General features: G+C 42.4%; 1 protein-coding gene across 3 annotated transcripts in view; it reads right to left on the reverse strand.

Moving 5' to 3' along the window:
• Window positions 1-9,111, reverse strand: part of ESYT3 (extended synaptotagmin 3) — a 59,184-nt gene extending 50,073 nt beyond the window's left edge. Inside the window, exon 1 of one of the 3 annotated variants that reach the window (XM_043524965.1) lies at window positions 8,609-9,105. In XM_043524965.1, the coding sequence (XP_043380900.1) occupies window positions 8,609-8,953 (345 nt within the window). In that variant the 5' untranslated portion in view covers window positions 8,954-9,105. Of the gene's footprint in view, window positions 1-8,608 lie in introns of all 3 variants that reach the window. The other 2 variants (XM_043524966.1, XM_037911971.2) reach the window with 2 other exon arrangements.
• Between the last annotated feature and the right edge of the window lie 5,570 nt (window positions 9,112-14,681).

Here is a 14,681-nt window from a genome sequence, read left to right on the forward strand (position 1 = left end):
AGGATACAGAGCTTAAAAACAAACTACATCATTTTTATACTCATAATAAAAATTAAAGATTCTATTTAGATAAAAATTTTGGGATGTGCCCAGTGAAATCTTCTCATTTTACTATGAAAGAAAGCCCCTAAAAACCCTGATACTACAGAACTCAAAAATTGCTGAAAATAACCCCGCCCCCCAATGAAATTAATAAACCCAGAAAAACAGAAGCCCTAGGTACAAGGTAGTGGTCAGGTAAGTTTAATTCTACTCTTGCAAGCTATTGAGAGTTTCTGTATCATGTTGCAGGATAGGCCTGTCTCACAAATAAATCTTTGTTAATTTTGCTAGTGAAGGCAGGTGTCTAATTATCACTCTGTAGAAGCGATGGGTATAATTAAACCAAGTTCTTTCAAAAACCAGCAGCATACCTTGAACTGAATCTCCTGGACAAGGATGGATATTCAGCCTAATTCAATCACATGCAATTTAGTTGAGGTTGGTCCTGCTTTGAGCAGGGGGTTGGACTAGATGACCTCCTGAAGTCTTTTCCAACCCTAATCTTCTATGATTCTACTGGGCACACAGTATTCAGAGAGAGAGAGAGAGCGCGAGCATGCAAGCATGTGAGAGAGAGAGAGTAAGGACTGTCATTCTTCTTAGAGAATGAAAAAATCCATGAAGTAGAGGATTTGAATGCTTATTCTAAGATAAAGAAACCAGATAAAACTATTTTCCCTTGTTTCCGAATAGATATGAATGGTACCCAATCGATCAAATGCATGCTTCTCAATTCAGGAATGTTTATAGAGTGCTTTGAAATCCTCAAATAGAAGTGCAAATTATTTACCTTTTATTCGACCTTGCCTTAGGATTTAGTTAGGTTGTTTTTTTTTAAGTCATCATCAGCTCCAGTTATTAGATTGAAAGCAAAGTGGTGTCAAGGGTGTTTCTTTAAAAGAAATTTGTTTTGATGTTCTAAATGGTAATAACTCTTCTTTAGTAAGAGACAGGCACCCAGGTTTACTAAAGTGCCAATCTACCCAGCTAAATTTACACAATAAAGCAGGAACACTGCATCTGAGGTGATGATCAATACAGATGAAACACTACTGACATTTAACATGAAGGAGGATTACAAGAACTAGATGATCTCCACCTTTAGTGTTAGTCTGTCATCATGCGTGGAAAGGTCCTTGGAGAGAGTCATGGAGTCAGCCAGTTGTCAGTTTCAAGGCAATAGTTATTTATAGTAAGGCGCCCCAGAGCCATCCCATATTTGATCTCTAGTTGAATGGATTAAGAAATTTATATTTGCGTTCGGTGAACAGTCCTCACTGGGGGCAGTGTCTCCAGGTGAGGTTTGAGATGCATTAATGGGGGGGGGTACTGAGAAGCTTGTATTGCTGCAGCCCTTCGTTCTGCAGATTAACAGATTACTTTAGATTACCAATGCTCCTGGACAAAAGGAGCAAGTATCTTTTTGAAGATTAAGAAACCCACGTTTGATTTTTCATTCCTTCCCCACCCTCACATTTGCGTTCTGATAACCACATAGCATTGTTTCAGATATTGAAATAGGGGTTGCCTGGCCAGCATGGACCATTGTAGTAGTAAGTCATACAAGAGTAGGGGCATTAAAGGGGAAGAATTCCCCAGTAGTTAGGGCACTAGCCTAGGACTTAGAGACCTGGGTTCAAGTTCTGACCCTGTTCTGCCACAGACTTCCTCTGTGATCTTGGGCAGTGTCTCTGCCTTAGTGACATCTGCAAAACGGTAAGAGGAGCACTGCCCTCTCTCACAGCAGTGTTGTAAGGACAAAAACATTAAAGAGTGTGAGGTGCTCTACTGTAACGGAAGCCATACAGCTACCTAAAATAAACTGATTAGCAGGCTATTGGTGCATACCTCAGATGCATCGTGGGGCAAGACCAAAGGTAGAATTCTCCTGGTAACACAGAAGGGCAGTTTTATTAGGTTTCTTAATATGAGAGACATGTTTCCAAGTTACAATTATATATAAAAAAAATCCTTCATCGCCCCCACAGGCTGAGCTTATGTATCACATTGGGTTGCTGCTATAGCCTTTTAGAAGAAAGAAGTTTAAAAACTACTTTTTAAAAGATTTCAAATGGCCATTCGCCCACTCCACCAATATCACTGAAGGCTAACAAATGATTTAGAGATTTTCATGGGATCCACTTTAAAGAACAGAGATCTTAACTACACCTGGATTCTGCAGTAGCTGCAAGCAGAAGAACATGTCTTTCTCCACTTTCTCACTACACAGTACAGATTCCAGGCTAAATCCAGTCCCTAATTAAGTCAGTACCACAACTCCAAGTGACTTCGACGGCAGCAGGCTCTGACAATGTAACAGCATCACATGCGTTGCAGAGATGAGGGGCGGGGGAAGGCATATAACAAGACACTCCCTGTACCACATCCTAGACGTGTAAACCCAGGATTAGCATCCAGGAACTCCCAAGCTCAGTTCCATACCAGAATTAGATTGTCTACATAGCGTTTAAATGGTCAAAGTTAGTTTCCCCATCTGTAAAATAGGGATGCCACTTGCTAGTACTTTCTGCATTCCTGATACGTTGGCAAGTGTTTGAAAAGAGCTTTGAAGATCAAAAATACTTGGCAAGTGTTAATTATTATTCAGTGAAAAGACTATATAGTTTTTTTTCCACACCCACTCCTTCCCCAGAGGCTGGAAACACCTATGGCCATAGCTACAAAAACGGAGATTCTGACATGTCTGAAATGATAAAGTGATCTGTTCAAATATTACACAAGTGTGTGCTTGTAGGGTTTCCTAGGAATACTGATTTCAGCAAGTGGTACACAACCAGCACTATGCCCAGGAAGCAAAACCATGTTGATTTTAAGTTTCAGAGTAGCAGCCGTGTTAGTTTGTATCCACAAAAAGAACAGGAGTACTTGTGGCACCTTAAAGGCTAACAAATTTATTAGAGCATAAGCTTTCGTGGGCTACCGCCCACTTCATCGGATGCATATGCTAACTAATAAATCTGTTAGTCTCTAAGGTGCCACAAGTACTGCTGTTCTTTGTGGATTTTAAGGGCAGTTTTGCCTAAATAAGGAGTTGCTAATACGCCTTTAAAAAAGGCATTACACTGTATGCCTGATAATGCGATGCAAAGAATCCCCATAGTTAGGTTACATGTAGTTTTACATTAGCATGAGACTTAGTGAGTGTATTTGAACATTGTTGCCTGTATTTTTCCAAGACTGCAAATGCCACAATGACAGCTGATCAACATGGGGACCAGAGTGAAATTAAACATTTTGCAAAGTCAGTTTGACTATTTTCTCTGTACAGAAAGCAAAACAAACAGTGCCCACTGTGTTTGTTCATTCACACAGAGGAAAAGGAGATGTCCTAAAAACAGGAATATGTGTTTGTAAGCCATTGAAATCAGCAGGAGTAGCATTAACTAGATTTCAGTTGATGTCACTTTACACAAGATAATTGTTTGAAGCCTCCTGCACTATACTATCTTTTATGTCTGGCATTTTGGGTCTACATCCCAAATTTGAGCCTCAGTATGTTGAGATCTGGGAAGGACTATTTTCAAAGACCATTTTCAATTTTGCAGCTGAAAACTATCTTTGTAAACAACTTGTGTACATGCACAAAGATAGGCCATAAGATAGAGAGTAACTTTAAAGTCACTATACATTTCATACTGTAGCAAAGGTCAATTTATAAACAAACTGTTTCCTCAGAGATGGACCAAAGCCAGAACTGGACACTGCAAATACTCTCAAACCCTAGATCTGACTCCAGAGTGAACTGACCCCAGAGTCAAAGGTGGTGAACGGACTCCAGAGTCAAAATTCACAGCTTAGAGCCATTTTTACAACCTAGGAATCTTTTAGGTTAGTCCATTTTAGGTCAGCTCTCAAGACAGATACATGTTTAGGTTCAAGAGCCCTTACAATGCTAAGTCTGAGCCACATCTAAGTGTAGGATAGTTTTCTCTTGTTGATTAGTCAGGTGTCCTGCTTATTGTTGCTGGTTAATGGAACTAAATTACATGCCATGATTTTTTTCCATTTATCCCTGTAAGTTAGCAGGGCTCTCTCATCTGATCTTTCAGAGCTTACCATAATGAAGTATTGTTCTGAGCCAAGGGAGGCCCATTACAGAGCACACCTAGGCCAGCACTGCAGTTTCACAGGTCTTCTGCAGTTTCCATAGTATGTATCCGATGAAGTGAGCTGTAGCTCACGAAAGCTTATGCTCAAATAAATTGGTTAGTCTCTAAGGTGCCACAAGTACTCCTTTTCTTTTTGCGAATACAGACTAACACGGCTGTTACTCTGAAACCTCACATTCAATGTCTTTAGTAGATTTTACACCATAATGCAATTATTCCTGAAATCCTAGCTTGCCACAATTTGAGTCTCATTCACACTCCCACCTCCGCATACTAGAAGAGAAGGAGATTATGGTAAAGATAGCTCTTCCACGATATGCTATGCATCCGATGAAGTGAGCTGTAGCTCACGAAAGCTCATGCTCAAATAAACTGGTTAGTCTCTAAGGTGCCACAAGTACTCCTTTTCTTTTTACGAATACAGACTAACACGGCTGTTACTCTGAAATCTATAAAAGGGGTGTTCCTATCTGAAGGCTTTCAAAAACCTTGAGGGAGGAAGGGTCTAAGAAGAACTTTGAAAACTTGGTCTAATAACCAGAGAACAAAATCTAAAGAGAAACTAAGCAAAGATAAGTGGCACAAAGGAGATGAGAAACATAGCTAGGGAACAGCTGGACAGAAAAAAAGTGAATAGAAAAAAAAAGGAGAAAATGGACAAAAGAAAAATGTCAGAAGGGAAGAAAAGAAAGAGCTAGAAAGTGAGGCAAACTAAAGTTTTAAAAGCAAGCTAGAATCTAAGTCTCAAACGTAAAACTGAGCAAAGATTAGAAGGCTGAATAAAAACCACATATATGGAAGAGAAACAGACCAGAAATAGCAGGAGAAAGGAAGGTGAAATGTAAGTAGATGCTTGGTTTTGTTTCTTTGTTTTATTATTATTAAATCTTAGTTCCTAGCATCATTTGACAAGGAAGTTCTGTTTTTACCTATCAGTATTGCCAATCCCAACCATTCAAAAAAAAATCAAGAGTCAAGCCTCAAAAAAACCCCAACAACTTGTGTTCTCTCTCTTTACCTTCTGGCTCTGGAGCTTTTAGGGCACATTGCTTATATCCAAGCTTTTCTCCACAACCATGAAAACTAGAAACTTACTTAAAAGAATACCACATTGTTTGGCTGTTAACCAATCTCCTAATATTTTTAGAATGTTTAGTATTCCCCACACTTATGGTAATTTGTGTAACTATGAATTAGATTCCCACCATGCTTTTCATTTATGCCACATTTCAGTGCATAAAGCAGGTGAACTGTATAGCCTCTATTGTTTGTGTATGCAAAACCATTTAGAAGTTATACCAAATATAAACAGGGTGCAAGGATAATTGGTATATGTATAAGACGACAAAATTTAGTATTAGGAATAATTGGTGCAGATGCCTTGGTACCCTGAAAACAAGTTATGAAGCCACATAAGAAAAGGGATTAAAGGGTTTGTGTTAATGAGGTAACACCTTGGGAGTTTTCTATCTATTGTAAACAAACTGGGCATAAAAAAAATTATAAACTCACTTCTACCTTTGGAATAGAAAAGAGCTGCAAACCTGTTTCCCCAATTTGGATAAAGTATTGGCCCCTTCTGTATTGTGCTAATCTGATTAATAAACACCAACTGAGCTGAGTTATCTAAACTGAACACTCTTACAAAAGGATAGTTGAGATTACATGGGAATCTCTTGATTCCATCAGCTGGGATTTAAGACACACCAAACATCCTGAGACTCATGATTAAGTAGCAATCATTGGCAACAATGCATTTATTAATCTTTCAAGTTGTATTCATATGGGCAAAGACTCCAAAGTAAATCAGAAATCCCACCTACAAATGGAACACTGGGGCCAGCAGAAAAGAGGCAGAGAATCCCTGTAGGGCAGACGCACTAGTTTAAAAAAAAAAAAAAAAACACAAAAAAAAAAAACACACACCACACACACCGGACCCAGTCTTTGAGGTGCTAAGCACTTTCCTCTCCCACTGAAGGCAGGTTTCAGAGTAACAGCCGTCTTAGTCTGTATTCGCAAAAAGAAAAGGAGTATTTGTGGCACCTTAGAGACTAACCAATTTATTTGAGCATAAGCTTTCGTGAGCTACAGCTCACTTCATCGGACGCATACTGTGGAAAATAAAGAAGATGTTTTTGTACACACAGACCATGAAAAAATGGGTGTTTATCACTACAGTGAGAGTTGAAGGCCACCAGAGCCTTCCAGAATTTGGGCCATTGCCAGGTCAATTTACAGCCCAAAATGTAGCCTTTTATGACAGTTTGCTACATGTTTTGATCAGTGGAAATGCCTCCATTTATTATTCTTTTTAAAATAGAAATAGAAACAGTTTATTTTCTAAAAGACAAAACATTCCCCTGCTGCATGTGTAAGCGAACATAACAGTATCTGGCTATGTCAGAAAGTAATGCTGACCATAAGAGAAATTGACTAATCAGTTTTAATTATCCAAACAGAGACTTTACAGAGAATGAGCCACCAAACACACACACAGTTAGGAGTACATTTAGATTTATGGCATTTCAAGTTGAATAATTTAGAAACTGGTAAAAAATACAGAAACTTGTTTGAAGTTGGTCTGTCTAAGTTGTAACCTGACAGTGTCAGTTTGTTAAATGTTTTATAAATGTGGAAGTTATTATGTTTATGGGGGATTGGAGGTTAATGGTAATAGAGGAGAGAAAAGATTTTTTGGATGAGCAGGATTCTGAAATAAATAGTTAAGATTGGAGGAAAAAAACACTTAACACAATACATCCCAGATATTTCAATAGTGTGCATCTGAAACAGGATTCACTGGGGGGTGGGAAGGGGAAAGGCATCATCCCTTACCTGTTACATGAATCCATACAACCACGTTTGGAACAATGTGTCTGTCACTAATATTAAAGCTTTCAGATTGTCTTGCATTACTATGTAAAGTGAATACTAGACATTTTTTCTGGCCTAAGGAACTACTGTTGGCTTTATTTCACCTCCCACAACAATATCCTGGTACATATTCCAGTTTATTTAAGCAAGCAGGAAAATGTCTGAATGTACAGATCCAGCAACTCTGTAGCCAGCATAAATGCTAATTTCCCTACGTGTTGCAAGCAAGCAAAGGTAACACCTGACATTGACAAGGGCCTCAAAGTAGCAGTACTCTTTATCAAAAAGTCTGATGTAATTTACCGACAAAATTCCTTTTGTAGCAGTCACCACCATATGTAAATAAGTTGAAAAGCTGCATAAAGGCAAAGCCATATGCCTCTATATGATCTAATGACAGGGAGTACTTTCGAGAGAAGGAATAGACACAGGCTGTCAATACCTTCATGTGGGAACTAGTTGTTTTGGTTGCTATCGCCCAAGCTGTTGCACAAGAGATACACTTTACAGGCCAGGAATTTTACAACAGCTTCTCATTTTATAAAAAGGTATTTGATGATAATAAAGTTACTTGGAACAGATCCAGTAACTACAGTCAGGCATGTAGGAAACCCTTTCCATTGGGCAGATGTGGTTCATGGTAATGGGGCATCAGCAACTTAAAAGTCACACTAACGTCTGAAAGCGTTTTCCTTACTATGGTTATAAGTAACAGTTGTTGAACTTGAAAAACTGGAGAGAAAGTATTTATTTTTACATTTATTTTGTACATTTCAGAAGTATTTGTATAGCCAGTTTTGCTGTTTCCTCTGTATATCATTAGCTTAACCAAATGTTTATGTGGGTCTTTCCCACAACAAAGCAGAAAGACATTTTAAAATGGGGAAATAGAATTGTAAAGCTGTAAAAATTCTCAGGAAGGCTTAATGGCAGGCATAGCACCTCAAACTGACTGCGTTTCAGGATAATGGTGTCCCTGTTTCAGAGTCGGGCAAAACCACAAGCAGCAGAGAACTATGTCATGTTCACAACTCTGTCAGTTTTACACGTCCAAAGTAAAGGAAGATGGCCAGGATCACCCTGCCGCTGCTCCATCACTTCTGGGTCACAACTGGCTCTCCCTGGCAGAACTGACTTATCCCAGCCCCAAGAGATTTCCCAAGTATTTTAGAATGAACCAAGAGACAAGTAATTTATAAGAAGGTTCCCCAACAGAGGTAATCCAACCCTCTTCCCCAAACCTGGGTCCTGCTACAAGAGCCAACCCCCTCCTTGAAAGAATTACCATTCAAGTTACAGAGATGGGGCCAAGGGGTGTCATTTGGAGCCAGACTGCCAACACGCAGAAGCTGCGCTGACCCAGGCTCCCCTGCAGCCTATGAAGACGACACTGGCCATTTGCAGAGCGAGGAGCTCGACTCTCCGACACGCAACCCAGCTGCTCCCGGGGTGACCCCGCCAGCTCGGCCGCAGCGCTTCCCCCGGCAGCCGGGGAGGTGCAGAGCCCCCGGGGCGCCACGCCCAGCCGGGCCGGGCCGGGCGCTGCCCCCCGCACTCACCCACGCAGGCAGGTGCTGGAAAGCGACGCTCTGGTGTCTCTCCTCCTCCGCGAGCCGCCCAAACGCCGCCGAGAGCCGGGCTCGCTTCCCGCGCCGGTTCCGCCGCCACCACATCCACAGCACCAAGCCCGCCAGCACCCAGCTCGAGCTCAGCCCCAGGGAGCCGGCCAGGTAGACCGGGGCGAGGCAGAAGAGCGCCCGGGCCACGAAGGCGCCGAGCTCCTGGAGGAGCCAGGGCGGCTCCTGCGGCTGTTGCCCGGCGGCGCACGGCGCTCGCCCGCGGGGCTCGCCAGGTGCAGCGGCGCCGGGGCCGGAGTCCCCGCGGGCGGCAGCCGCGGGCTGCATGGCGGCTCGAGCCGAGTCGGGTCCGCGCTCGGCGCCGGGCACCCAGAGTTAGCGCAGCTGCTCCGGAGCGGGGCACCGGCTCCCGCCCGCCTCCTCCATGCGGGCCTCGGCTCTTACTGCGGGGCGGGAGCCGCTCAGGTGCGGAGCCACGGGGCTCCCGGCGGCTCCGCCCTCCCCAGCTCCTGCCCCCCGGGCGCGGCCGCGCGCGGCGATAGGCGCCGGGTCCGCAGCGGGGGCAACCTGCGCTCCCTGCCCTCTGCTGCCCCCTGCAGGGGAGTCTCCGCCCGCCTCGGGAGCCGGCTGGGGCAGGTGGTGTTCACCGCTCCAGGAAAGGCTGGTGCAAGAGCGGAGCCAGGGGTGTGGAGCTGCTGGGGGCAAGCGAGCTGGGGCAGGAGAGGAGCCAAGGAGGGCGAGGTCTGGTTTAAATAAATGAGGCGCTTGGGGAACGGAAGGGATGGGGGCAGGACAGGGGCAGGTGAGACCAGGACAGCAGGAGAGGAGGAAGGAGAAAACTAGGGAAGGAGGACAGGGGGAGTCATCCCTGGAGGAAGGGAGAATGTTAGGAGGGGAGGACGTTTGGGGGAAGGAAAGAGTTTGCCCAGGGAAAGGGATATGGGAGGGAGGGAGGATGAGCGAAGGAAAAACCTCACACAGGATTGCAGGAGAAAACGAGGAAAGCAAGAAAAACCTACATTTGGAAGGAGATTTAATGACTGGGGGGAGGGGATATTGAGGTGTAAGAAGCTGGGGCAGAAATACTGGGAAGGGGAGAAAGAGAAGAGAGGCCCAGCTGACATGATAAGTCAAGCAGCTAGAGGTGCCCGCTTGGCCTCAGCATCAGGTGTAACTGGTACAGGGTGGTAGATGGGCAGCTCCTTCCCCCTTACAGAAAGTGCAAGATGGCCCCTCCCGCCCCTGTTTAGCCTGGCACAAACAGTACTCTCTCACACTCAGTAGAAAAGATGCCCCTCCCATCCCCAGCCTGATCCCTCTGGGTACAGCCTGGCACAACAGGACCCATCCTCGGTCATCTGAGAATCCGCTGCTTAGGGTGACTCCTACCGTCAGCAAATTCAAAACAGGAAAAGGGAGAGGCAGGGTTACAGATTCTCATGACAAATCTTTCCCAACTTGACTTAGATTGATTAATTATTGCTGCTTTAGGGAACCACCTCCGCCCGCTGTAGGGGTCTTACACCTTCCTCTAAGGTACCCAGTGCTGGGCACTGTCAGAGACAGGATACTGGACTAGATGGACCTTGGGTCTGATCCAGTATGGCAGTTCCTATTCCATGTTTTTCAGTTGTCCAGTAATAAAATTCAATTATGATTGTTCCCCCTGTTTAAATACAGAAGGGGGGTCAGTTTAAAGCAGTGGTTCTCAACCAGAGGTACACATAGCCTGGGGGTATACAGAGGTCTTCCAAGGGGTACATCAACTCAACTAGATATTTGCCCAGTTTTACAACAGGCTACATAAAAAGCACTAGCAAAGTCAGTACAAATTAAAATTGCATACAGACAATGACTTGTTTATACTGCTCAATATACTATACATTGAAATGTAAGTACAATATTTATATCCTAATTGATTTATTTTATAATTATATGGTAAAAATAAGAAAGTAGGCAATATTTCAGTAATAGTGTGCTGTGACACTTTTGTATTTTTGTGTCTGATTTTACAAGCAAATAGTTTTTAAGTGAGGTGAAATTTGGGGTACGCAAGACAAATCAGACTCCTGAAAGGGATACAGAAGTCTGGAAAGATTGAGAGCCACTGGTTTAAAGCATAAACAGTTCTGTATTTGCTCCTTTTGGAAACTGCTGATTTTGGAAAAATCAGAGTAAAACTTTTTATCCCCCTCTGATTTTGCTGGGTTTTGGAGAGTTTCGATTTTGCTTGGGACCTCCAGAATTTTTTTTTAAATCAATGCAACCTTAATTCTGTCACTTTTGTGCATATGCATTAGGATATAGTGTTTAGTTATATGATCACGTATTATTGTTTCCTCAGTCAGTATACAGAATGTACTGTGCTGATTGACTCAGTTGAGAATGTGTGGTTTCAGAGTAGCAGCCGTGTTAGTTTGTATCCGCAAAAAGAAAAGGAGGACTTGTGGCACCTTAGAAACTAAGAAATTTATTTGAGCATAAGCTTTAGCTCACCTCATCAAATGCATCCGATGAAGTGAGCTGTAGCTCACAAAAGCTTATGCTCAAATAAATTTCTTAGTCTTTAAGGTGCCACAAGTCCTCCTTTTCTTTTTGAGAATGTGTGTGAATGATGCTGGTTTTTAGGACTCCTGCCTCATCTGTAATGGACAACGTAGGACACTACAAACGAAAAAGCCTGTAATTAAGAAAGTTAACTGTGACTCAGGAGCACTGGGTTTTATCCTGGGCTTTCCCATAGACTTGCTATTTGATGTGAGCAAGTTATTTAACCAAAAATTTTGAAGGTGGCCACTAACTGTGTTTCTATCATTTTGGCTCTCCAATTTGAGACACCCGAAGTCAGATTTTCAGAAGTGGTGAGCACACACAACTATTGTACAAGTGACGTCAATGGGAGCTGCCGATGCTCAGCACCTCTGAAAAAGCCTGTCACCAAACCTGAGAACTTCCTAAGGGAGGGGAAAACTCATTCAACAGTAGATAAAATTAAACTCAAAATTAAGATATTAAAAAAAGGAAAATAGGAGGAAAAAGGAGAAAAGCTTAATATCACATTGAGTTTTGACAGGACAATTAATAAACAAGTTACAAATGTAAATGTAAGAAAAACAGAAGTTTGTGCCTAAACATGAGATAGTGAAAGACTTTAACTGACACTATCAACTGACAAAACACAAGAGGCAGATGAAAGCTAGAAAAGCATCAACCACAATATGTGATCAATACCACAAAGCTGAAGAAAGCAACTGGAAGCAGGGCCCATCAATACAGCTTTACAAATGTTCTGAGGCCAATTTCCAATGGTGTACTTGTGTATATACTAAGTTAGTCATAGAATCGTAGAACCATAGGGTCTGACAGCATGGCAAGGGCCATCTAGTCTAACCTCCTGCCAAGATGTAGGATTTGTTGTGTCTAAACTATCCAAGACCGGTGGCTATCCAGCCTCCTTTTGAAAACCTTCCATGAACTCCCTAGGCAGTCTGTTCCATTGTCCTATGTTCTTACAGTTAAGAAGATTTTCCTGAGATTTAATCTAAACCTGCTGTACTGTAGTTTGAACCCATTGCCTCTTGTCCTGCCCTCTGTGGCAAAAGAGAACAACTTTTCTCCATCTTTTTTTATGGCAGCCTTTCAAGTACTGTATCTGAAGACTATCATATCCCCCCTTAACCTCCTCTTTTCTAAATTAAACATACCCAGTTCCTTCAGCCTTTGCTCATATGGCTTGCATTCCATCCCTTTGAACATCTTCATCACTTGCCTCTGAATCCCTTCCAGTTTCTCTATGTCCTTTATACACATTGATGACCAAAACTGGACACAGTACTCCATCTGAGGCCTAACCAGCATCGAGTAGAATGGTACTATCATTTCCCGTGACTTGCATGCTATGCCTCTCTTAATGCAACCTAAAATTGCATTTGCTTTTTTAGCAACAGCATCGCATTGCTGACTCATGTTGAGGTTGTGATCCACTACAACTCCCAGATCTTTTTCAGCAGTGCTGCTGCCGAGCCAGTTTTCTCCCATTCTGTATTTAGGCATATGGTTTTTCTTCTCTAAGTGTAGCACTTTACATTTGTCTTTGCTGAATTTCATTTTGTAGTCTACAGTCCAGCTCTCCAATTTATCAAGATCCCTCTGAATTTTAGCTGTACCCTCCACAGTATTGGCAATCCCCCTTAGCTTTGTGTCATCTGCAAATTTGATCAGTGTGCTCTCTATTCCTCCATCCAAGTCATTAATAAAAATGTTAAACAACACCCGACCCAGAACAGATCCCTGTGCAACGCCACTTGAGACCTCCCTTCAATCTGACATCATTCCATTAATAGTTACTCATTGTTTGTGGTTGTTTAACCAATTATGTATCCACTTAATTGTAGTCCCGCAGAGCCTGCATTTCTCCAGTTTACTTATCAGAATGTCATGTGGGACTGTGTCACAAACCTTTCTGAAGTTCTGGTATATTATGTCCACTGCATTCCCCCATCCACCAAATCACTTACCCTGTCAAAGAAGAAAAACAAGCTGTTTTGGCATGATTTGTTCTTGGTAAATTCACGCTGACTGCTAGTGATTACCCCGTCTTCCTCCAGTTATTTGCAAACTGAATGCTTTATACATTGCTTTAGTAGCTTCCCAGGTATTAAAGTCAGGCTGACTGGTCTATAGTTCCCTGACTCCTCCTTTTTAAGATGAGCCCTACATTAGCCCTTCTCCAGCCTTCTGGGACCTCTCCTGTCATCCGTGACCATTGGAATAGATTGATGTTGAGTCCCTAGTGTTACATCTTTTAGTAACTGCCAGCCCCCTTCATCTCCTTTTCTTCCTAATTGGTCTTTCCATGAGACCTTGCCTATTTCTCTGAGTTGGTTGAAATCCACCTTTCTGAAGTCCTTGTTTTGCTGTTCTCATGTCCTCCTTTCCATAGGATCTTGAATTCTATCAGATCATGATCACTTCCTCCCAAGTTCCCGACCACCTTCACGTTTGCAACTAATTCATCCCTGTTGATCAAAACCAGATCTAAAATGGATGATCCCCTAGTTGTTTCCTCAACTTTCTGAATCAGAAAGCTGACCCCTACACATGCTAAGAATTTGCAGGATGTATTATGTCTTGCTGCAATAGTCTTCCAGCAGATATCAGGGAAGTTAAAATCCCCCATTAATACTAGCTCAGGTGCGTTAACTAATCTTGTTACCTGCTTGTAGAATGACTCATCCACTTCGTCTTCCTGATTTGGTGGTCTATAATAGACCTCCTCCCCAACAACATTGCTACTGTTTTTTTCCCTTGTTATCCTCACTCAGAGACTCAGGGCTTGTCTACATTACCTGCTGGATCGACGGGCGGCAATCAATCCAGCAGGGTTCAATTTATCGCGTCTAGTCTAAAAACACGTTTTAGTCATCTAAAAACACGGATGAGTTCTTAAGACTCATCATTGTCTGGATCTTCTTATAGGAGATACAATATTTTCCCAATTAAAAAAGTAAAGAGGTGATGCAGGTTTTTTTAAATGGCAAAGAGAACTATGAGTACATCCGTCAGGAGGAAAACATCAGGCTTTTCAATTTCCCATTATAGCAAGCGTGGTACCATACTACTTATACCCAGCCTCTGAGCCATTTTCAGATGCCTCATTTTTAATAAAAAGAACCTATTACAAAACGTTTCTCCTTCCTCACAAACATAGATCAGGAAAAACAGACCATGAAGATTGCACCTCTATGACCTGTGACAGTTTTCATGTCGGCTATCGCGTGACTAGAAATTAGACCTATTACCTCTGTGTTTCCAATGATATAATTAAAGCATTTATGCTGGCTGGCGGTGAGACATTGCACTAGAAAATATGCAGGGTTTTTGAAAATATATGACTACTAATTTTGCTGTTGCTCTAAAATTGGCCTATGGTAACTGAGACAACTTGCTTTAAGGGTGGAGGATTATGAAAAACTACTGCCAATGCCTTTCTCTTAAAGTATAGAAAATGTATAAAGGTTTTTTGTTTAAAATATGCACCCTAAGCAAAATCCAT

This window comes from Chelonia mydas, chromosome 11, assembly GCF_015237465.2.
Source record: "Chelonia mydas isolate rCheMyd1 chromosome 11, rCheMyd1.pri.v2, whole genome shotgun sequence".
In the NCBI taxonomy this organism is placed as follows: domain Eukaryota; kingdom Metazoa; phylum Chordata; order Testudines; family Cheloniidae; genus Chelonia; species Chelonia mydas.